We start from the raw sequence: 22,979 nt of genomic DNA, 5'->3' as shown, positions 1-22,979 counted from the left end.
GAGGTCCAGAGCAATTTTACAGGCTGTTCTCACTCGCAGCCCAGCTCCCAACAGCTCACTAACCAAACCCAGAGATAATGACGTTCTGGCAAAGGGGCCTCGAAGAGTTTTCACTGCAAAGGAAATTAATATCGGGGCCTGGCAACCAAATTTCTCCTTGGAAAGTTCTGAACAAAAGACAAAGTCAATAAAGTGCTGAATTCAACCTAAGAACAATAAGTGACGGGGTCAGCAGCAAAGTATTCCAGCTCCCAGTTGAGCCTCTTCCCAGCTGGATGGAAAAGCTCCGGAGAGGAGAGGGCCAAAAGCTGCTTTCCCAAAAGCCCCCCGGGGCTAATGCTGACAGGGAACATCCAGAAACTATTAATTTACCTAAATGACCATGGCTCCCATCTACCCCATAAACATATGATATGTCCTTGAAAATTCGGTTATGGCCGTGGAAGACCCCAAGGAAAAATTGCTTCCACGTGGCATTTAAAGATTCCCCCGCTCTCCGTCGGAGCAAATGTCGCACGTTCCCCTCTTTGCAGCCTCAGTTCCAGCCCTGGGGCAAAACTCACAGGTACCACACCAGCTGAAAAATCACTTATTTCTCCTCCCACAACCTGTAGGTGGCCACTAGTTTAAAGCATTTGCAGCTAAGAATCTGTAAAAAAGTAAAGCTTCGCATTCACAAAAATGGAAGAAAAGCTTCTGTCTCATCATCTCCTACCCCCTCCAATGCCTTCTCCTCTCATGCCAGCCTCTATTCTTTCAAAGACTGTTTATTTTAACAATCAATAACAGCACTGATTGCTAAAATAAAATTTTATTTTGAATTTTATCACGCTCACGTGTCTCTCTAGCCAATTAGAGCCGTCACTGGAAGATTCTCTTTGTGATCTTCAGGATTTGTCTATCTCGAAATTCAACTTGTCCCCAGCGATTTCATGCTCTGCAAATGAATTTCAACGTGTTTTCGTGGCAAGCTGATAAGTAAAGAAGCAAAAAGCACTCAGAGTGCCTTTTTCTTTTTTTTTTTTTTGAAGTCTGAATAACGATTTCTTGAAGACAAGGAGTTTAAAAGCACACTGAGGACAATTTTGAAGTTCTGATGAGCTCTCCTATAATATCCCAAGGCAAGAAGGATTTTCTTTACAAAGGCCAAGGAGAAAGAATGGAAATACCTGGTCAATAGGGACTTGAAATAAGGGCCTGTGTGTTAAAGGGCAGATAAAGCCTAAGATCTCTGGGAGGTTTATAATCCTGTAATGCACACTGCAAGGGGATTACCCTTTTAAAGGTATTTATAATCCCATAATGGACACCCAAGACCAGTGACCTAATAGGTACCAAGCGAAGGTAAGTGAACCCAGAGCATCTGGGTGTGAAATGAAGTGTCCTGGGATAACACACTAACGAGATCCCTGCCCCCAGAGGGACCTGGGGGGACACACAGGGGAAAAAAAGCATTAAAGACCCCGGGCAGACCTTAGGGGGACCCCAGGCACGGGATAAAAAGTGTTACCTATTAACCTTGCCCAGATGAAAAGTCAGAGCCCTTGGCCAGGAGCCAACCAACCTCCCAGAATGCTCCATAATTCAAGGAGCCAGGAATAGCCAGAGCACCTCCACCATTATGTTTAGTTAAAGACCACAGAGATTAGAAAACACATTATCCACCTCGGAGGCGATTCTTGCCATGTTACAAGTCCCTTAACGACCCTTCCCATCCCTCCCTCTCCCTCTCTCTCTTTTAATAAGGCTGAGCAAATGGGACTTCATTTTATCCCGTTGCCACAGACCGGTGCTATTAATTATTCATGCTCATACTCTCCCCTTTTGTTAAGGCAGTGCATTAGACTAATTTCCCTCTTCACTGGGTGACTTGGGCGAGGCTCAGCCTGTGGCCACTCTCGGACAGACACTCCAAGAAGCTGGAAAATTCACGAGCCAAGGGAAGGGAAGAAAGGCGAAGTTACTGCAGAGCAGTGGGCACGGGGAACTCTCTTTAAATGCTGTCCAAGAACTCCTGAAAGAGGAGGAAAATTAATTCCCGAAGAATTAAAGCCTCTGCAGCCAGAAGAGCTGAGCCGGGAGCTTTGTTACACCGTGCAGCTAAGTGAGGTCAAGCGTGGCCGATGTACTCTGGGCTGAGATACTTCCAAGAAAAACCAAGGAACTGAAGGGAATGCTGTTGATGGAACTCTTCCATGCGTGTCCAAGACCCCAGCAGGTGTTTTGGGATCCTGGGTTGCCGGAGATGTCTTTTTTGGATGGGAACATTGAAGCAACAAATCCCCGAGCGCTCGTTATCAAAGAGCCTGTGGTACTTTCAGCAGGAGCAGGGGTGTCCAACCCACCGTCCTGGCCAGGAGCCAGCACACCACTGCTCTGGGGAGGAGCTGCTTTCCCTCTGCAATCCCAGCCCTGCCTTCCTCTCCAAAGTTTTGGCACTGCACGGCCAGGGAAGACCGAGGTCTCTCTCAGAACCGGCTGTGTGCTGTATTTTTAGTTCTTATTTAGCTGAAGTATCGAAGGGAGGGTGATAAATGTCAGCAAAAAGTGCAATTGTCAAACCACACTCGAAACCTACATCCTTTTCCTGGCTGAACAGCACACAGGATACATTAAAGAGCCACTTTTTCGGAAAGAATTGTTTAGGACGGAGCTTTCTGTCATTTTAGAGACAGAGGATCAAAATAAAACAAACCCAGGAACAAGCAGCAAGCCTGGGTACAGAATTTACATTTCTTTTCATTTATTCTCCCCTTTTCTTTCTGTCCATCCCTCTGCCAACTAGAAAAAAAAAACCATTTCCTGAATACACACAAATATTGCCAGTAAAAGAGAGGGTTGTGAGATTTCAAGCCCCCCCCCAAATAAAAAGGGATCCTGTTTTTTTTCTCAGGTTGAACCCATCCCATTTCAGAGGGTATCCACAAAAGCAGGAAGGCTACTCCACATGCATTTGTGGCAGAACTCATCAAATTAAACACAACATATGGTACACACTGCTGCAAGTTGGGATTTTTGTATCTAAAGCGAGGCGGAAAAAATAATATTTTTAAAGTTTACAAGGCTCAGGGGCACAGTTTCCCAGTGCAAATGTATTGGATTGCCTACTGTAAATATGGCACATGACACTGCAACAACAACGAAACCAATTTCACTGTTAACAAATGCAGGGTCAGCACGTTGAGACTTGCACCCAGAGATAAGTGTTCTGGCTCCATAAATTTAAAGATGAGCTAAGATTTAAAAGGAGCAGCTGAGGGAGACAGACAGACAATCAGAGAGAAAGAAAAAGAGTAAATCAAACACAAAACAGCCAGTTTGGAAAAAAAAAATAAATAAAAAAAAAAAGCAGTTAATATCCATGAATAATGGATGTTTGATTTAAAAGCAGTTTACTCCAATATGATGTAATTTTTGACAATCAGCCAGAGAGACTATTCTGCAGGTTCTTGCCAGATATAAGTCATTGTGCAAAGCTGGTAACACAAGGGCTCCTCTGAGCATGCGGAAAATTGACTTTCATGCCATCCTGGAGGTGACTTTGTGCTGGCAAACCCGGGCTGAGCTGCACCGAGAGCCTCGAGCCGCGCTCGGAGCCCCCCCGGGACCCGCGGGAACAACGGAGCTCGCGGCCAATCCCGCCGGAGAGGCGGCTCCCCGCTCCTCCCCACCTGCTGCAGAGTCACCCACGGAGCTGGACACAAGGGGAGGGGGCTGGGTTTTTGTCCACTTTGAAGTTTTTCTCCCCCTGCCCCGAGTTCCGAAGTGAGACTCCAAGCTGGTGGGAAGAAGGAGAGCCAAGCCTTGCGCCGGCGCTGCCAAGGCACCTGCAGCCCTCGCCGTTCCAGCGCCGGACACTGCCAGCCCTCGGGATCTGCCAGCCTGGATGGGCTTGGGATGGGCACAGATGTCTGCTAGGACTGCAGTGGGGGCACCAGGCTCACTGCCCTCGTGGTTGGAGGCTCCAGTGCCCACTGGAAGGATGGTGTGTTTACCCACCGAGCCACCCACTCGCTAGGAAAACAAGCCCAGAAATGCATTTCCCCCAACACAGGGGAAAGGAAAAGCAAGGGAGCTATTAAAAAGCAAGAGAATTATTAAAAACTGAATGATTCTCTTGGTTTTGTATCACCTGGAATATTCATGGCCCGTCCTAGCAGCTGTATTTTCCAAACCTGAGATACCCTCTGTGCCAGTTTTGAGGCACTCACAGTGTTGTATAAATAGGGGAAAAAAGCAGAATGTCATCCCTGGCAGCCAATGCAAAAGGCATTGATTTATTCATTTTAACTTGCAAAATTATTTCTGATCATTTACAGGGGTTAATCAATACATCATGTCAAACTCAGGCAAGGGAAAGTTCTGGTCTCTCTGCTCTGAGAGGGAAACTCTGGACTCTGTTCCTTGTAGTGCCTGACACAGTTCAGGTCCTCAGAGAGGTTTGTTTCTCTGACATGATACCAAAGAGTTCATAAAGAAAAAGGTATTTAAAACACCTTTCAACACCTTCGAAGATCTGCTAACACTCTGCAGTCCTGCAGCTCCTCAAAGAGAAACAGTTGGGCAAGTCCCATATGCTCCAATTCAGTCCCCAGCCCTTCTACCATGAAAACAGGAGTTCATAAAGATTAACTTATTGAAAAAAAACCACCACCAAACACACTTTTAAAAGAAGAAAAATCAAGATAAAAAATTATTGGAAGTCTTTGGAACTCCCTGAGAACTGGAGACATGATGACATCAGAAAAGACACTGCAGCTTCTCAGTTAAAGAGAAGGATTTTAGTCAAAGTAAGGAGCAAGAAAGATGTAACAGCTTATATCAAGCAGCCATGACCTAAATATATCATCCAAGAGAGACTGTAGACAATGAAATTCAATTTAAAGGATTATTTACTGAGGCTGCCCCATCCCTGGGAGTGTCCAAGGCCAGGCTGGATGGGCTTGGAGCAACCTGGGCTAGTGGAAGGTGGCACTGGATGAGCTTTAAGGGCCCTTCCAACCCAAACCATTCCATGATTCTGTGATTTAAGAGTTTATTTAGTTCACAACAGTGGTTAATTCTACTGGATACACTCCCACTGGGAAGCAGTAAAGAAACATTAAACACAGGAGCAAACCCAGGCAGGATTTCAGTGGCTGCTGAGAAGAGCCAGGTGAGGTTCAACACCTTTCATCAAGCCCAAACCCACCCAAATCCTCCCATGTTTATTAACTCTGTCACCGAGAACTGCTGAATAGGTTCAAAAATTTGAACTGAATTTTAAATACAGGAAGAAAATCGGGTTTGAGGTTTTCCCTTCCCCACCCCGAGAGAATAAAAATGTCAAGAAATAAATTGCAAGAAATAATCAACCTATAAATGTCAAGATATAATTCACAAAGCTCACCTGAACTACAGCAGGAGACCAGAGTTACCTGAGAGCAGATGGAAGGTTATAAATACCCCAGCTATGAGAAAAGCTTTGGTCAGAGCCTACAACCAGATTGCATCAGAAATCGGATGAAGTCAATGCTGACATTTATCATGCTCCATGTGTAAGGGGTTTATACTATATTACATTTTATATATATATTATTATCCCTGTACAAGCCTAGATGGGAACACAGACCTCAGGATTTCCAGTTTGGAATTTAAGGGAAATAGTACATTCCATGCTGAGTTAAGACAGCTGAAATATTATTGAATTATTGAACTATGATTGAAGAAATTCGCAGCATAACATAAAAAAAGAGCTCCACGAGCAATAACCAGACAAACTTCCAAGAAACAACAACATATTTGGGTTGTCTGATGCTTGAACTTCCCAGAGCTGAAGCATTTCTGTTCTCCCCTCACTCCTGCAAGGATGTCTGCAGTCTGACAGCAGGCAAGTCTAGGCCGTGGATTTGATGTTTTTCTCCTCTCCAACATAAAAGATCCTACGAATTTTTTGCCTCAGATCTCGACTCTGCTGTCAGTTTTGGTTAAAATTAGAAAATGATTAAAAAAAAAAAGAGAGAGAGGGAAGGGTGATGGTTTCCTGAACTGTTTTTTTCATCGGCCAACTATTTTCATCCCAAAGCAGGTTACTAAGGCGGGAGAAGGAAAACAAAGCAAACCCCGACCTGAGAGGAAACCCAGCCAGCAGCAAAAGGGGGCTGGAATCCTCCACCATCAGGCTTCCAAGATGGAAAGCTCTCCCCAAGACAGCTTGTGAGCTGGTGCCCGGTGTAATCAGCCAATGCACAGTCCCTTCACGTCTGTGGGAGCCGAGGAATTAGCACAAGAGACGCTGGTAATTAATTTCCGGCGTGATGTCAGCGGAGCAGCGGTGCCAGGAGAGTGTCCTTGTCACACACATCCCAGCCCATCACCCTGATTGGGATGCAGGGCTTAGCACAACCCACCCTGGAGGAGTTCAGGACTAGATCAGGAAGGATGTCTGGCCTTACAGAGCGGAGCTCGGGGCCCTGAGGGGGTTTCACAAAGGGGGTGGCAGAGGTGATGCCCCTGAATGAGGCGATTTTGCCTCCTGACCTCCCACCTCTGCAGGGAAAGGAGATGGATTAGGGCAGTAAAGGAATTAATAAAGACAGCACGGCCTCCTCTCCCAGTCCTACAGGTATTTATTTGTGGTGGCCTCCCCGGGGATCGTGCATTTTGAGGGGAAAGGAGATGCAGCTGGACACAGAGGAAGTTCTAAGCAAAGCTTTGCTGTTCTGGTGACCTGCCAAGGAGAATGCTGCCTTTGTACACCACAGACCACAGCTCCTTTCATCTGGGTGTGCTCACCTCCTGCTCCTTCTCCACCTGCCTGAAGAACCCTCCTCCCCTCATTGCTGACAGTCCACCACAGGTCTGAGGTATAACAGAGAAAAAGGAATGAAATTTGGGAGTGGAAACTCTTCTCAAGGCATCTGGAAACAGGTCTCTCCTGTTTCCAGCTTGGTCCCTGCCCTGGAGCAGGGCTGTGTCCAGGAGCTGCTTCCTGGGATCTCAGGGATTCTAAATGCCCCCAAAGCTGTGGCTGCCCCAGCCCTGGGAGTGTCCAAGGCCAGGTTGGACGGGGCTTGGAGCTGCCTGGGACAGTGGAAGGTGTCCCTGCCCATGGCAGGGGGTGGAACTGGATGGTCTTTAAGGTCCCTTCCCACCCAACCATTCCATGGGTTTATGATTTATGTCACTTATTTGGGTCTGCCATCCCACAAGAACCCCTCCTGCAATCAGAGGAGCTTTGGAGGAGCTGCATTAAGAGCATCCCTCAGCCATGAGGCTCCAGCAGGGCTACAAAACCAGCGTGGTTTTGACCCACCCTGCCAAGATGTTTAATCCAACAGTCACATCATCCTCACCAAAACAGAAGTGACTTCCTTCAAATACTCCAGAGCACAACCTAAAAATCCTCCCCCCCCTCCCAAGATCACACGTTTGCACGCACAAGGTTTGACACGTTGCTCAGGCTGCCCTCACCAAAAGGGATGTTTTGGGCTTTTGGGTTGTTTTTTTGGGGGGGTTTGAGCCAAGTTCCCCCTGATGCCACTGATGCAGCATAAACCAGGCGAGCTGGGCCCTGCTGAGGAGCAGAGATTGAAAAGGGTTTACAGTTGGTTGAATAATAATCCCTCCCTTCAGCCCAGGAGGAGAACACACAAAAACATCAAATTATTTATTGCATAAAAGAATGTCTTCCCTCTCCTGCTGAAAGCTGAAGAGCAGGGAAGGAAGTGCTCAAGCAACATGAACTCTTTTTTTCCCTTTGTTAACGACGAAGGTATAAAAATCTTACCAAAAGAGAATTAAATACCTGATTGGGCTCATTCAACAACCAGCCAAAGGTTTTGATCCCAAAGGCAGCTTCATGGGCAGACACATCCAGACAGGTGACAGGCTGGCCATAGACAGAGTGCAGGATTTTGCCAGGATCTTCTGCTTTCAGGAGATACACAATGTCCTCTGCAGCTGCCACTGCCACTGGGCTCCCCGTAACATCTGGAACCAGATTAAGGAAGTTGACCTGAAAAGAGCAGACTTTTTATTTTTAATACATCACAAATTCTTCTACATTATCACTGCCACTGGTTGAAACTGAGCAAACTACCCATGTGTTATGTCTTGTGTCATCCCAATTATGGGTTAACTTCAGACAAAGACCGAGAATCGATTTTACTTCTGAATTTCTGCAAGTTTAGCTCCTATGATGAAATTCAGCTCACAGTCTTTAGAATGAGTCCATTAAAAAAAAAAAAGAAACCCTAATCAGAGTACATTACAATAAAACATCCCAAAATGTCACATCAGAGAAAGGAGCAAAACTTAACACACTCCTCAGCTGAAGGACAGAGAAGCACACAAAGGAAATATCGTGGCTGGAATGTGAACAAGGTGCTCCAGAAGAGGAAACACATCGATACAACTCACATGGAATTGGAATAGTTGATGTTTACCCTGCAATCATGTAGGGTTACCCTATAACAGAGACATCACATCCCTCTAGGACAGCCCAAATGCCAGCTCCCAAATCTTCTGTCATGAGACCAGGAGGATGTTGCTCTTCCCATTTCAGTAAATAATGAAGATACAGCTGAAAAGTCTCACCGTGGGAAGGGTTTGAACTCCTGAACAGTTGATTTCTAACCCAGCCTTGGAAGACAGTGTGGAATCTGTGTGTCCCACGGGACAAACTGACTTGTCACAGCAAGCAAGATCCAAAAAATGGATTCAACTACAGTGGTGGTTTTACTGGAAAACCTCTTAAATCAACAAAATCCCCAAATATTTCAAGCACTGCAAGGCCGACTTAGCTTTGGAAGAGGGGATTAATCAGGGGTGGTTTAAATCCCTTCACACCCCTTAGCTGTGCACTCAGCTTCCTGCAGTGGCAGAGGGGCTGCAGTACTCAATTATTCCCCTGCACTTCCTTCCCCTACCAAAGAAAAGTTGATACTCTGAGACACAATAAAACTTGAGAGAACGGGACAGCTTTTGATTTTTAATTAAAACAGTCTCAAAAACTTCAGTTGACAGAAGGTGCAACCCGAAGAGTTCCAGCTTCACAAGTGATACTATTAGCTCTCCTGCAATATCCTGCCTCAGAATTAATCAGACAGAGCTGATCTGGAATGAGACCTGGAGCTTCAGCTCCAATTCTACGCGAGAAAACTGATTTACAAAATGAGCCAACCTAATGTTGACAGGGGAAAAAAAAAAAATAATTAAAACCAGCCAACCTCCTGCACCATATGGACTCGGGTTCATTTTCACTCGTAGCCTAAGCCAGCATTTCACCCTTGCTCTTCAGTGCTGAAAGGCTCATCCATTAACCTGCTCCAAAGCCAGAACCCCCAGCTGATAAGGCTGTTCTCTAGTTCAGGAAGACTTCTACAAGACCCCTCTTAGCTTGCACCAGAAACAATCACTGGATCAGGAGCTCCTGGAGGGAAGCTGAGCAGGCTGGGGACTCACCAGTTTCTGGATTTCAAAGGTTGCTGTGGTTTGCCAGAACCCTCTGTCCTCGGGGGTTTCCACCTTGACCTCGAAGCCCGACGCCGTGGCCACGGCTGCGCCCCCCGGCCCCAGGGCCAGGGCCTGGATCTTCTGGTTGTGCTGGTAATGATGGATTGGCTCCCGGCCCAGCAGCAGGTTCCAAACGCTGACGGTTCCTGGGCACCAAAAAAGAACCGTTGGGGGTCACCTCAGAACTTAACGAAGCTTTCCCAGGGCATTTAAAGGGGTGAGTTCAAATCCACGGCGTGGAAAAAAGGGAATGTACAGAGAGGAGACTGCAGGGCAGGGAAGCAGAACTTTGGGATGCTGTGCTGCCTCTGAGCCACAAAACAGGTTCAGGGGAAACTGTATGTGCTCTGGCCCTAAGCTGAAGGTTTAGAGCAGTTTTCTGAGGAAGAAATCCTTCCCTGGGAGGGTGGGGAGGCCCTGGCACAGGTTGCCCAGAGAAGCTGTGGCTGCCCCTGGATCCCTGGAAGTGTCCAAGGCCAGGTTGGACAGGGCTTGGAGCAACCTGGGATAATGGGAGGTGTCCCTGCCCATGGCAGGGGGTGGGATGAGATGAGCTTCAAGGTCCTTTCCCACTCAAACCATCCCATGAATCTCTGATTCCAGGCTCTGTTGCTCTCTGTGATTCCCAAATTTTTGACTTTCCAATAACAGGATCTACCCTGAGGAAGACTCCTTGATTTCCCTCACATTTCCATGTTTGGAGAAGATCAGAATAAACAGCCACCCAAATTTTTGTTCTACTACAAACACACCCTCAAGTACCACAAAAAACCACCAAGGACAGACCCATGCTCAAATTTAAGCCGCTTTGCTTTGCACCCAGAAAAGTTTTAAAAGTGAGGAATCCGAAGCTCTGCACGCACAGGTCAGGGATTTTAACACCATTTTCAACAGTTTACAACCAGCAGCAAAACTCCTCATCCTGATGCTGTGGGAAAACAGAAAATGCAGAAGAATTGGTGGCACGTGGTGTGATTTTGGGGGCTGTCCTGTGCAGGGTCAGGAGCTCGACTCGATGGTCCTTGGGGGTCCCCCTTCCAGCTCAGGAGATTCTGTGTTTCAAAAAGAATACAAATCCCAAAGGATACAGGAGTGAAGTCAAAATACAGCATATTTCTGATGGCATTTTTCCCAGCAGAGACCCCCCATATTCTATTTAAAATGCTGCTGCATTAAAGCCATAATCTGAATAAGAGCAACCCGAGGCAGTCGGGAGCGGACGAGGGAACAGAAGGGCTGGGTGGAACTGGAGCCTTCTGGCCACCTTTGCACTGAATTAAGGGAGAAACAATCTTGAGGAAGGGCTGGAGAAGCCTTCCCTCGACTCAGGCATTAATGATGAAATGATTAATGGCAGCTCTTCCTTCAAAGGAGACATAAAAGCCCCGACAGGCAGCTGGGGATGGGCACCGATGCCAGTGTGCAAACACCCCCCCCAGTCCCAGAGGAGGTGAAGCAAGAGTGTGGTAATGAAACTGCACATAGTGAAATGGTATCTAAATGAGTTTAAATTGATTTATGCTCGCTTTTGTAAAGATTATTTGGTATCTGGAAAGTGCTACCGATGTGAAATAATGCAGATAATCCTTAAGATCCCTGTCTAATGGCACTCCCCCTGAATATTTATGTTCCTCACCATGGGAATGAGCACCATAATGGGGACCATTTTTGTTTTATTAGGGATGAATATTTAAATTAATCTGCTATTTGCCTAAACAATTAGCTGCCTCTGTTTGTTTACACAAAGCCAAAACTGCAATTAGGCTTCCATCAAAAAGATAAGTCCCGACTAAAACTGTCCCGATGGAGCCGTAAGGGCTCGGAGCAGAACTTCCCAAAATTACTTCTTAGCATAATGGTAATTATGTTAATTGCTTGAAAGGTAAATAACTGCTGAACTGGGTTGGAAAACCAGACTGGGAGCTTGTATTGCTCCCACTTAGCCTAAAACCAGTTAACAAATCCAAATGGGCAGCACAGGCTCCCTCCCCTCTGCAGCACGACTGAGGCACCTCCGGGCCTGCCCTAAAACAAAGTCTCATCTCCAGGACAGAAAAAGGGGAGAAAACAGGTCAGAAACAGGGAGATCAACCCCCATCAGTGATAAAACCCTGTGGGGATCTCAGATCACGGATGTCACACCTGGAATTTCTGGGCAGCCCATGGGTATCCCTGCCAAGCTCCTCCAGGCAGGAGGATTTTCAGTTTTGGTTTTGTAGAATATTTATCCCAGTTAAAAACCACTTTTCTGAGGGGGGAAAAAAGATGTTGATTTGCTTTCAGTGAAGCCTTTTGTTTACAAACATCTGTGATGAGCATTTCGCTGGTTTCAGTGGTGTATTAATGGATGAAAGTTCTGGAAAATACAAAAAAACCCACATTGAAGTCAAAGAACCCTCTTCTGACCACAGGAGCAAACTGGGAAACCCAGAATTCAGAGTTCTGCTCTCTAATTTTGGGCAACAAGTCATTATTATTATTATTATTATTACTGCATGTCAAACATCACAAAAAGGGACAACGGTGGAAATGGCTCCTGCAATAATAAAATGGTTTCAAGACGGGTATTTTTGGTTGCAACCAGATGTTCAATGGCAAAATCAGTCCAAAATAGCACAAAATGTTATCAGGCAAGCACAGTGTGTGCAAAATCTGACTCACAGTATGGTGGAAACATCCCTGGTAATACCAAAAACCCGAGTGACTTGTAAGGTCACAAATTCACATGTAATGAAGGAGCACAAAGTAAGGAGTAAAAAGGAAAGTTCATGGGATATCCTGAGTTGGAAGGGACTGACAAGGATCATCGAGTCCAACTCCTGCATGAGAGCAGGAAAACATTATCCAGCTTTCCACAGAAAAAACAACACTCCACGGGATTTATCAAGAGGTAAAGCTACAGGTGCTACTCAGAATATTCTGCATTTCACTGCAGAAACAGCCACATGTATTTATGAGCACACAGGGCTCTGCACCAGTCCATCACGTTTGTGTAAGAGCAAAAAAAACCCTCCACGTGCCAGTTTAAAGTTATTAGTGTGGCAACATCAAAGAAATCAGGGCTAAGATTTACCAGTCAGATGAGATCACTGCTCTCCACAGTCCCTGTTCCTGCCTCCAGCGCTTCATTTCCAAGGCAATTTCTCTGCTAAGGTGAAGTTCAGGTTGCAAACATTCACTGTCCCTTTTATTTTTTAGCACTGAAGCCTCAGAAGTGTTAGGAAGTCGTTAAGTCAGGATCAGCAGTGTTGTCACAGCTCACTAAAATCTGTGATTGTTCCAACTGAACTCCAACAATAACTCCCCAGAACGATTCAGGCTTTCCAGCTCGCTTAGATTTGGTCTTGGCTCAAGCAGACAAGGCAGTGCAACCACTGACACTTGACAGTCACTGCACCAGCCTTGTTGTTTATCCCTCTGTGTCCCAGACCAGACAAAGAATTCAACTTCTAATCCAATATATTGCTGAACTGTGGCCTGATGAAAGGTCCATTTATTGCAATTCGCTCCAGATTGGAAAAGTATTTGGATAAAACACTGACCATGAGCCTGTTGACCCTCACGAAGTGCACTGTTGATCCTGACTGAACTCCAAACTTTACTCCAAATTTAGGAGGCATCAGCCTCTTGCTGTATCAAAGGTGGATGGCTGGAGGCTATTCTCTCTCCACGAGTCTCCTCTTTGCAGCTGGGAGCACAAAAGACATCCTCCAAGCTGCTTTTTTACATCTATTTTCACGTATTGCAGGCAACACACTTACCACAGAATCAATAATAGTAATAAAAAAAAAAGTATTTCTTTTCCTAGAAAATCCTCTAATCCTCCATCAGGGGAGGAGAGGCAGCACAAACACAGAGGCAAACAGAGTGAAATCTCATTTGTAAATATTACAGTGGCTGTGTTTGGCAGGGCAATAGAGGCCCCTCAGAGCTCCTCCTGAGCTGGGCACAGCAGAGGAGAGGTGCCCACCTGGGCTCCCTGCTCAGGGAGGGAGGGAGGCAAGGCTGGATCTCGGGGTGGAACATCCCAGCCCTGATCCTCATGACCCGTTGCATCAGCTCTTCCACATTAAGACAGGCATTTGCTGTCAGCTAGTGGCTGCTGTCAGCTTTGAGAAAGATGTAAAGCAGTTTACATGTGCATTATCTGAAAAAAAAAAACCAAACCAAACACAAAGAAAAATAAGCAAAGACACGATTTTGTCGGTGCTGGAGCAGGGAATCCAAATCTGCTCATGGTTTTCACTTTGGATTCTAATCACAGCTCTGTGGGAAGGCCAGAAGCTGCTTCATTCACATCACCTCCACGTTGTTCCTGTTTGAGAGTTGTGATTTTGCCCTTTCTACCTTGATTTAAATGAAATAAACCTCTTTTTTGCCTTTTGAAAACACCTGGGAGTTGGACTCGATCCTTGTGGGTCCCTTCCAATCAGGGTATTTTTTGACTCTATGACTCCTTACAGGGGGTTTTTTCCTTCAAACTGAGAAGGTGAATTTATCTCCTTATATTTTTCAGGCATATCATGAGCCTATGAAGTACAAACAGTAAAAGAACTGAGGTGGAAATGAGCACCAGTCTGGAGTATCAAAACTTCTTGTGAATTTTGAGTTTTTCCCCCAACCATTTCTAGTCAGAGGATTCACTTTACCCTCAGCAGATCTTTGGAGTTCCTTAACTAACTTTTTACATTTTATTTTGACTTCCAGCAGGTGCTTAGTGAGAGATCAGACCCCTGTGATAAGTCTTGTCCTCACATCACCATTACCACACTGGTTTCCTCCCAGTGTTGCCAGGTTTTATCTCCACCCCTCTCCTCACAGGGATTTCCACCCTGGACAGTCCCTCAGAGAAAGCACAGGCAAGACAGAGAGTATTTCATTCCCAACTTGGGGATGCAAGAGGCAGAATTCCCATGACTGTGGTGGGAAATCACACACCACCCACCCAAACCACATGTTTGCACCCACAGCCACCTGTATCCAACGGGAATAAAGATCCTGCAGTGTCCTTCACTTCTCCCTTCCTCTGAGCCAGTCTGTCCCCGCTCCTGCTCTCCTAGGGCATGTCCTGCCACCAAACCCACCACTCCACTTCTTGCAAAGAGGGCACAGAAGGACAACACCCCCCAGGCAGCTTCAAGGGCGCCAGAATGGACAAGACAGCAGGTTTCCAGAAGTCCCAAAAAGGAGCAGTGCCAAAATTCCCCTCCTGGAGCCTGCCAGCAAGCAGGAGCACTGCTGATCCCACAGCAGCCACCTTCCTGTGCTCCACGGAGCTGCCCTGCAGCTTGGGAAGGCCCACCAAGCCCTCCCAGTGGGTCTCCAAGCACTCCACAAAGGGCAGCAAGTGGGGCACCTCCCTGCTGTGCCGACATGAGGACGGACATGGTGTTTAAAGGGAAGAATCCAAAAAGGATGTTCTCTTGCTGCAGCACATTGTTCCCCAGTCAAACTATGAAACTCCAGAGCGCAGGGGGGAGAGCCATGGCTAAAGCAGACTGCTGTTTCCCAAAAGCTGTGGCTCCCAGCCAAAGCCAGGCAAGCATGGAGCAGATGGAGTCCTGGCAAGGCCTCTCCTGTCCCTGCATTAGCAGCATCTGCTCATTACCCAGAACCCTCGCCTGCTTTATCTAATGCTCCAGGAAAAAGCATTTTGATTTGATTCATTTCAGTTCGGTAACGTGCAACACAATTAGTGGTAAAATCAAACTGGAGGGCTGCCAGTGCTGACAATAGGAAACAAGGCAGAAGAAATATGAGGCCAGTGGGTTGGAATTCAAAAATCACAACTGTGGATCGAGTTGCCAAGTCCCGTTGCCCCAGGTGTACATCCAGTGCCCCCGCTGAGCGCTGGCACGGGCACGGGGAACTTCATTTGCTCCCCATCCATTTCCCTCTCATTTCCCTCTCCTTGCAGCTTGTTTCTCGCAGGTTGGCACCGCCAGAAACGCTCAGGAGCCCCAGAATTCCGCTTTTCCTTAGCGGAGTTACAACTCCCTTTGGATGCGGGCATCCCGGCAAGGCAGAGCCTCCTCCTTGCTCCCCTTCCCGTGCCTTGGGAAGCGTTTGCTGCTGTGGAAGCGGCAAAGCAGGGCTGTGAGGCAGGCATGGGGTGAGCAGGATCTGCCTGAGCTCTTCCCTGTGATCGGGTGCCAAGGACATCTCTGCGTGAGCTCTGCTGAACTGGGAGAAGCTGATGTTATCGGGACGAGTCTGGGAGCCAGGGATTCGACAGGGAAAGTCTAGACTGTGCCTGACAGCACCACCTCCAACACTACCAGATGGTTTCTCTGTGCTAGTCAAACTTACAAACAAAGAGAAAAAAGGGGAGCTGGAAAAGTACAACAAAGAACAATCAAACACATTATCTTCAAAGTCGTCCTCGCCCTCCCCGAATTCAAAACAACTCCCTCCACCAAATTGTAAATATGTGCTTCCAGCTTGCAGTTAGTAAACATTTCTAAAATGAGGCTTTAGAATTCCCTATTCCCATAGAAACTAATCTATTCTGACCAGGCTCCTCGAATCAGAGTCACTGCCATATCATGGAGCCTATTAAAATTTCTACCCAGAAGAAGAAAGGACGCCGAGCTTTATGCAAACTAGTTCAGTCACAGCGCTGACAACGAGGAGTATGACAGGCAAAAAAACCCAGACAAATTATTAGATTAGGCAGTGGGAAACTAGAAAACAAGCAAAAGACCCTCTGCTAGTTGTTGTTTGGCAGACTGGACAAAAAGCCAACATTTTAAACTATCACTGTGTCATAATTCCTGTGACTTGAGTAAATAATCTTACGTGAGCAACACCAGATCTGCTGTTGTCAGAAAGTGTGGAAAAATCAACAATTTTTAGCACAGAAAACCATTCTAACATGATCCAAGCTAGAAACACAGCTAAGGATGCTGATGATCTTAAAACATATACAGTATTTAATTTACTTTTAAAATAAAATTCGGTTTGCATTATCCATCCCTAGTTTTGTTTTCAGCTGTAGAAATGCCAGGATCAAAGGCAGTATGTGTACAAAGCTCTCTAAATATGCCTTATTTATACCCAGGAGATATTTTAAGTGTCAAATTACAGATTTTAAAGAAAGATGACAGGAGTTGATTCTGCCTGAGCCCCTCAGCTCAGGATCCCAGTCGGCCAGCACTGTCCAAACCTGACTTTTTTAATTGCTGTTCCCACATCCAGAAGATGTTGGTCTTTGGCTCTTCTTGTCCATTATGTAAAACCTCTGAGGATATTTAAAACAATGCATACAACCAGGATTTTACGAGGGCTTCAGTAAATATTAGGTCAAGGCTTTTATTCTCTGTATCAAAGTATATAATAACCCACCACAAACAATACTTCAGTGCATCCACACACTGAGCCAAGAGGGAGAGGGATGTGGATTAATCAGACATGCAAGTTTACCACCATTCCCATAACAAAGCTCCACAGCACCCCAAGGGAGTTTTGGACAGAGGAGAAGGCTGGTGGAAGAATATTTAATATTTTTATAGCAAAACAAGTTATTTGCTTAAGATAGCTTGGCTGGACTACAGCCTGGCACTCAAAGCTTTGTGTAGCAGCTCCAGTAGGAATTAAAGCTCAGTTTTAATGGGTGCTGTGTTCCAATGCCTCCTAATGCATTTAGGGTTATTGGCCAACTTTCTCACATAAAAGCAAGAGAGTGTGTGTGTGTGTGTGTGTGTGTGGATACACAGGATTACAGACACACAAAAAGCTGAGCACAGCTGCTTCATTTTTGTAAAGCCTGGTTGTTGGTTTTTTGTTTTGGTTTGTTTTTTTTTTTTTTTTCCTGCCTCTAATAGGGAGGAGAGTTGTGGTTCCTCACCGTCCTCGTGAGCTGCCACAGCCAGGGAGCTGTTTATCCTCACAAAGGAGACGTGTGGCCGGGGTCCAGCCTCGCCAGCACCGGGCATGGCTTCCAGGAGGGGGGCTGCGTAGTCCCAGGTGCGAGTGTCCCACAGCCTCACTTCTCCTGAGGTGTACCTGCAAAAGAAGGCTGTTACTCATCCCAAAGCATCTGACAGGTAGTGCAGGAGAAGGGAGGAAGAAACAAAAGGTGTCTTAAAACCCAACACCATTTACAGCTCCTGGACTGATCCACCCCACTGGTCACTCCCTCTGTGTACAAATCCACCCACTTTTGCTCATTTTCTTCCCTTTTATTGAGTGTGGCACCAAGGCTACCAAGACAGGTAAATTGGAGCTGTAAGACCCACACAACTGAGCTACCACAGGTTACCAACTCAATATTAACTTTACCACTAACATGCAAGGAGAGAGGGCTCAGCAGAAAGGAGAGGAGCTGCAAAAGGGTGGAAAAAACAAAAAGTGTCTTAAAACCCAACACCATTTACAGCTCCTGGACTGATCCCCTGTGAACAAGCCCATCACCTTTGCACATTTTACTCCCTGTTTATGAATTAAAGCTACAGAGACAGGTAAATTGGAGCTGTGAGACCCACACACCTGAGCTACCACAGGTTACCAACTCAGTATTAACATGCAAGGAGAGAGGGCTCAGCAGAAAGGAGAGGAGCTGCAGAAGGGTGGAAAAAACAAAAAGTGTCTCAAAACCCAACACCATTTACAGCTCCTGGATTGATCCTCTGTGAACAAGCCCACCAACTTTGCTCATTTTCTTCCCTTTTATTGAGTGTGGCATCAAGGCTACCAAGACAGGTAAACTGGAGCTGTAAGAGCCACACACCTGAGCTACCACAGGTTACCAACTCAGTATTAACATGCAAGGAGAGAGGGCTGAGCAGAAGAAAAGGTGATCAGTAACGAGCCCAAATTACATCATGGCAAAACTTCAAACTGCCTCTTTTCAGTCCTTAAAGATTTGTGACTGTGGTGGTGCCAGGGAAAGGCTGTTGAATCAGAGCATTTATCCACGGACATACAAGCACCCACCCAACCTACTGCTCTTTATAGAAAGAAATTTCTCAATGCCTCAGCAACAGGGCAGATTTACCTACGTCTCTGAAGACTAATTAATTACTTCAACTAAGCGTTGTCTTTAAAATTGAGGCTTTTATCTTCGCAGAAGGCTCACCAAAATATCACAAAAACTGTAGTTTAGCATCAGTTTGTCAATGAGAAAATGAAAAAAGAACGAAACTTCTCAGATAAAATTGAATATATCCAAATGAATGAATGTTCAGCAAGCAAGAGATTGACTGCTCTGGGCCACCTAAGCCCACACAACATATTATTAGAGGAAAAAAAACCACTGCAGGCAAAGCAGAGAAGCTGCTTCTAGAACTGGTCAAAGACCACAGTTCAAAAGCCATTTGGAACAGTTCAATAATTACTTAGATCAGTTTTGACAGAACTGTGACAACACTGTCAGAGGCTCACTCTTTCTCTGCCATAGCTGATACTTGGATTCTTTTGGAAAATCAAAGGTGTTTCCTCCTCTGTCAGATTTGTTGTCACATCCTGACTTTTTGGGGGAAAAGTATGACAAAAGAATGATTCTTACAAACCCCCAAGGTCTGGTGGCTAGGAATGGCTGTCCTGGGTTTATGAGGAAAATCAAAGAGTTATTTACACAGGGGGGGAAGGAAAGTGGTTCACAAAGGTTTAGAGGGTGCTGGGCTTGCACTCAGGTAGCCAGTTCCCTGGGCAGGGCCACGCTCTGGATCCGGGTGCTCTGGATCAGGTCACTCCCAACAGCTCTGGGTGAAAATGCCCCAATTTGTACAACTAATTCAAGTGCCCAAGGGGGAGGTGAAATGTGTCAGGCAGAGAGAGACAGAGATGCACATGAATCCTCTGCACTGCCCAGGAGGGGAGGGGAACGGTGTCCTTGTCACCTGGTGCCTCTGCCGGGGCTTTACAGGGCAAGACAGAAGGAAATGGGAGAACAGGGTGGGACAGCACTTCTTGCTTTTCCTCCTCCTGCACAATCCTGCTTTCCTTTCCCATTTACAGCAACACCACTTTAAAAAAAAGGACAGATCAAGCAAGAAGCTTCCCCAAAGCGAAATGTCTCCCGTTGGATCGGACAAGCCAGTCCAGATCCGTTCACAACAAATACCTTCAGTCTGCAAAACTGGAAAGGGCTCGTTCCAATTCAAATTTGGGAGATAAAACACAGTGGGGCAGGGAACTGCACAGATCTGCTGCAGTCCCCTTCAACACCAGGCACACATGACATTCTGGAAGCATTTTAATTTTGAGCTGATTTTCGTTTCCTTGCGTTAGCAGTCGGTTGGGGTCGTGTTTTCAAGCTTCTCCTAAATGCCAAGAGCAGCAGATTATTCCCAAGGGAAGCCAAAATTCTCTTGTCCCTAAGTGACCCTGAGAAGTGAATTTCGAGGGAGAAATAAAATACTGGTAGAATTGACAGAACTGACAGAATGTTTGTTGTCATCCCTAAGTAAATAAGGAAGAACAGCATCTCCTCCTAGTGTAGCTCTCACATAGTCCAGTCAAGGGATATATAGATATATTTCTTATTTATAAAAGGAAGACTGAGATGGAGAAAACAATGACAAGAATAGAGGAGAGGCACAGGGCTGGATAATCCCCTGAGCTCACTCCATCTGGGTTCCCTACACAGCACAGAACACGAGGGATCCAGGGCTCAGGACACTCTACCAAGCACAAAAAATAACGTTGCAATTCTGGGATTAAAGATCCAACACCACAGCACCACGGTAAATGCTTCAATTAATTTTATCTCAGAATTCAACCATGTCGAAACTTAGTTTTGAACTGTTCTTTGCTCATGAAGAACCACCTCCAGGCTGAGCTCAAGCTGGAACAGAACCAAACGCTTCTGCCCAGCAGTTTGACATCAGTTTGACTCCAATTCTGACGTGCTGCTGCTGGGACCTGGCTCTGCTCGGGGGGCTCTGCATCAGCCCACCCTGCAGCCCCCTCAGCCTCACTCCTCTGTCTCCCAAGATGAGCACGTGCTGAAGAGCTCTCACTTCTGACCCGTGAAACCACTCTGCTCTCCCACCTGCAGCCAGGCCCTGTGAACACACGAGCTCGTCCCAGCACCCAGGGGTGCTCCAGGGGGTTCAGATGCTGCAGAACAACCCATAACAGGGTGCTCCCTCCATTTCTGTCGTGGCACAGAACAGGGAGCAGTGTCTGTGCCAGGAGAACCCTGCAAGCACCCAAACCTACCTTCAGGTGTCTGTCCAGCAATCCCAGCACTCCCAGCACAGGACAAGTGCTCTGTGTTCCTCAGGACTAAACCTTCACTGCTCCGTCCTTCCTGCATCCCTCTTACTCCATTTCCCACTCAACACCACCATTCCCACCCTTCCCAGCCAATCCCTCAAGGATTTGGAGGGGTGTCACGAGACCATGCTGGAAACATGAGTGGAGATCTAGGACTGGGCAGGGGACCAGTGTTGGGAAAATGGGAGACACAAACTATCTCCCCATGGGCCCCTTTCCAGCACACACTGGGACTGGACCAGCACTGACCTGGAATGTTTTCAAACCCAGGTGAATCCAGTTCAGAACTGAGAAAATCTGATGGTTCAACTCCCCCTGCTTTTAATGCTGCTGTAAAGAGCAGCACACTTTCAATTTGTAACCACAACAAAAGGCTTTTAAACTATTAAAGCGTTGCCTTGCTGTAAAAATAAATAAATAAATAAATAAATAAAAAGACTGCTCTATGGCAGATAATTGGCAAATCTGCCCTGTCAGTGTAGATGGCTGGGGAGAAGAACACTCTGCACTTCACAGAACCTGTTTCTAGGTCATTTCAGGATTTCTGTTCATTTCTATCACAACTTTTACATTTTGCCCTGAAAATTTCATTTGGATTACTCAATGAAATAACCACAGATGCAAGTCTTCTGCCCAAGAACATGCACAGTACTCCAAACCCATTCACTCACTGATTTTTCTACCAGAATGGTTATGAAATGCTCACTTAGCTCTCTGCTGGAGTGAAAAAGAAAACCCCAAACAAGTCAAAACTCCCTTCCTGTTTAATCCAACAATGAATACACTATTTGTTCTGATACCAACAGCACTCAGCTGCTGTGTTTTCCCCCTGATAGGTGCCATGAGATGGTTATTGCAGTGGCAGGTAAATACTTCAATATCTCACATAAGACACTTGCACTGAGAAAACCCAACAAACCAACCCCAAAACCTAAAATAAGCCAACAGAAGAGACCACACCTGCTTTACTTCATTTCGAGGGCTGTTCCAAGTCTTGCTCTCCTGAGCACAACAGGGAGCAACAAGAAGACTGTTTTGCTTCCAACCCCAAATCCCCCCTCTCCCGATCCCCCTTCCCCGGTGCCTTCCCCGGAGTTCCATCCACGCCACGCCTGGAGCTCAGCTCTGGGTCTTTGTCCTCCTCACAGGCACAGTTATCCCTCTCTGATGTTCAACAGAGACTCTCCACACAAATAACTCAGCTTCTCTGAGGGACTCACGCTCCCCTTTGCCCTTGTTCTTCGGAATATTTCGGTATATACAAATGAGAAAGACAAGAGTTGTATTTTTCTAAATATACTCCTCCTCAAGAACAAGCCAGCACTGTAATTCTGGACAGATATGCCTATAGCTGTCAAAATTAGCCTGGAAATTCAGCTTAAGCTTTACAGACATGCATAAAAACCTTGCTGGGATGGAGCAACCCTAGATGGAATGCACATGGCAGAGAGAAACGGGGAAAGAATTAAATTCGTGTGTTATCTACAAACGGACTATAATAAAAATACCTCCTGACTAATCAAAAGCATTTTGACTACTTTTTCCTGGCAGTAATGCCATAATGAGATGAACATTTTCCCCGTGCCCTCTCCTGTGAGTGGAAGCAGAAGGAGCTGGGGGTTAAAAGCTGCTGCTGTCCCCGGGAAGCAGGTGGTGGAGTGTGGAGCACATGTGGGAGGGAGCGGAGAGGGAGGCTGGGCACGGCTCTAATGAAGTGGTGCTGAAGAGGCAGACGATTTCATAAGGAGAAAAACATCAGGAAACTGGTCAAAACACAGAATCTCATCTGAAAAAGCTCAACTGTGTTGGATGGCACAAGCCAGAACGAATCTGGGGAAGAGGAGGAGGGGGAGGCTGATCTCTCTCCAGAGCCCCAGATGTCTTTATCGTTGCCTAATGACAATTATACTCAACCAATTAAGACACTGCTATCACAGTTGCATTGTTAGGAAGCCTTTGGCCCTGAGTGTTGATGGCTGTCTAATTAGTGTTTGTGCAAAGTACAACTGCAACTAATACATAAACTGACAAATACACAAAAGAAAAACTGTTAACGGGAACATTTTCCAAACAGTCGAGGCTCTGCTCACTCGGTCCATGGCAGCAGCAAAGACAAACTGCTTTCCTTCATGGCTCCTGTACTGCTGGCACTGCAGAATCTCACTTCAAACGGCAGGTCAGAGGGACCATCCCTGGGTTTCTGCTGGAACAGGATGCTGGTGTCAGGCAGTTTTGTTGGCTGCACCCCTCCAGGGCCGGTCTCA

General features: G+C 46.3%; 1 protein-coding gene across 1 annotated transcript in view; it reads right to left on the bottom strand.

Moving 5' to 3' along the window:
- The window catches only part of FBXW8 (F-box and WD repeat domain containing 8), a 54,347-nt gene that overhangs the window by 10,699 nt on the left and 20,669 nt on the right, over window positions 1-22,979 (bottom strand). The window contains exons 5-7 of the mRNA XM_039388480.1: window positions 17,342-17,499; window positions 9,445-9,641; window positions 7,787-7,996 (exon numbers count right to left, since the gene is read on the bottom strand). Of these exons, the coding sequence (XP_039244414.1) occupies window positions 7,787-7,996; window positions 9,445-9,641; window positions 17,342-17,499 (565 nt within the window). The remainder of the gene's footprint in view (window positions 1-7,786; window positions 7,997-9,444; window positions 9,642-17,341; window positions 17,500-22,979) is intronic.

The sequence above is a fragment of the Pipra filicauda genome, unplaced genomic scaffold, assembly GCF_003945595.2.
Source record: "Pipra filicauda isolate LSUMZ 115617 unplaced genomic scaffold, ASM394559v2 scaffold656_size334665_pilon, whole genome shotgun sequence".
Classification (NCBI taxonomy): domain Eukaryota; kingdom Metazoa; phylum Chordata; class Aves; order Passeriformes; family Pipridae; genus Pipra; species Pipra filicauda.
Note: the sequence above shows the minus strand (reverse complement) of the source record. Positions and strands in the feature narration are given on the sequence as shown.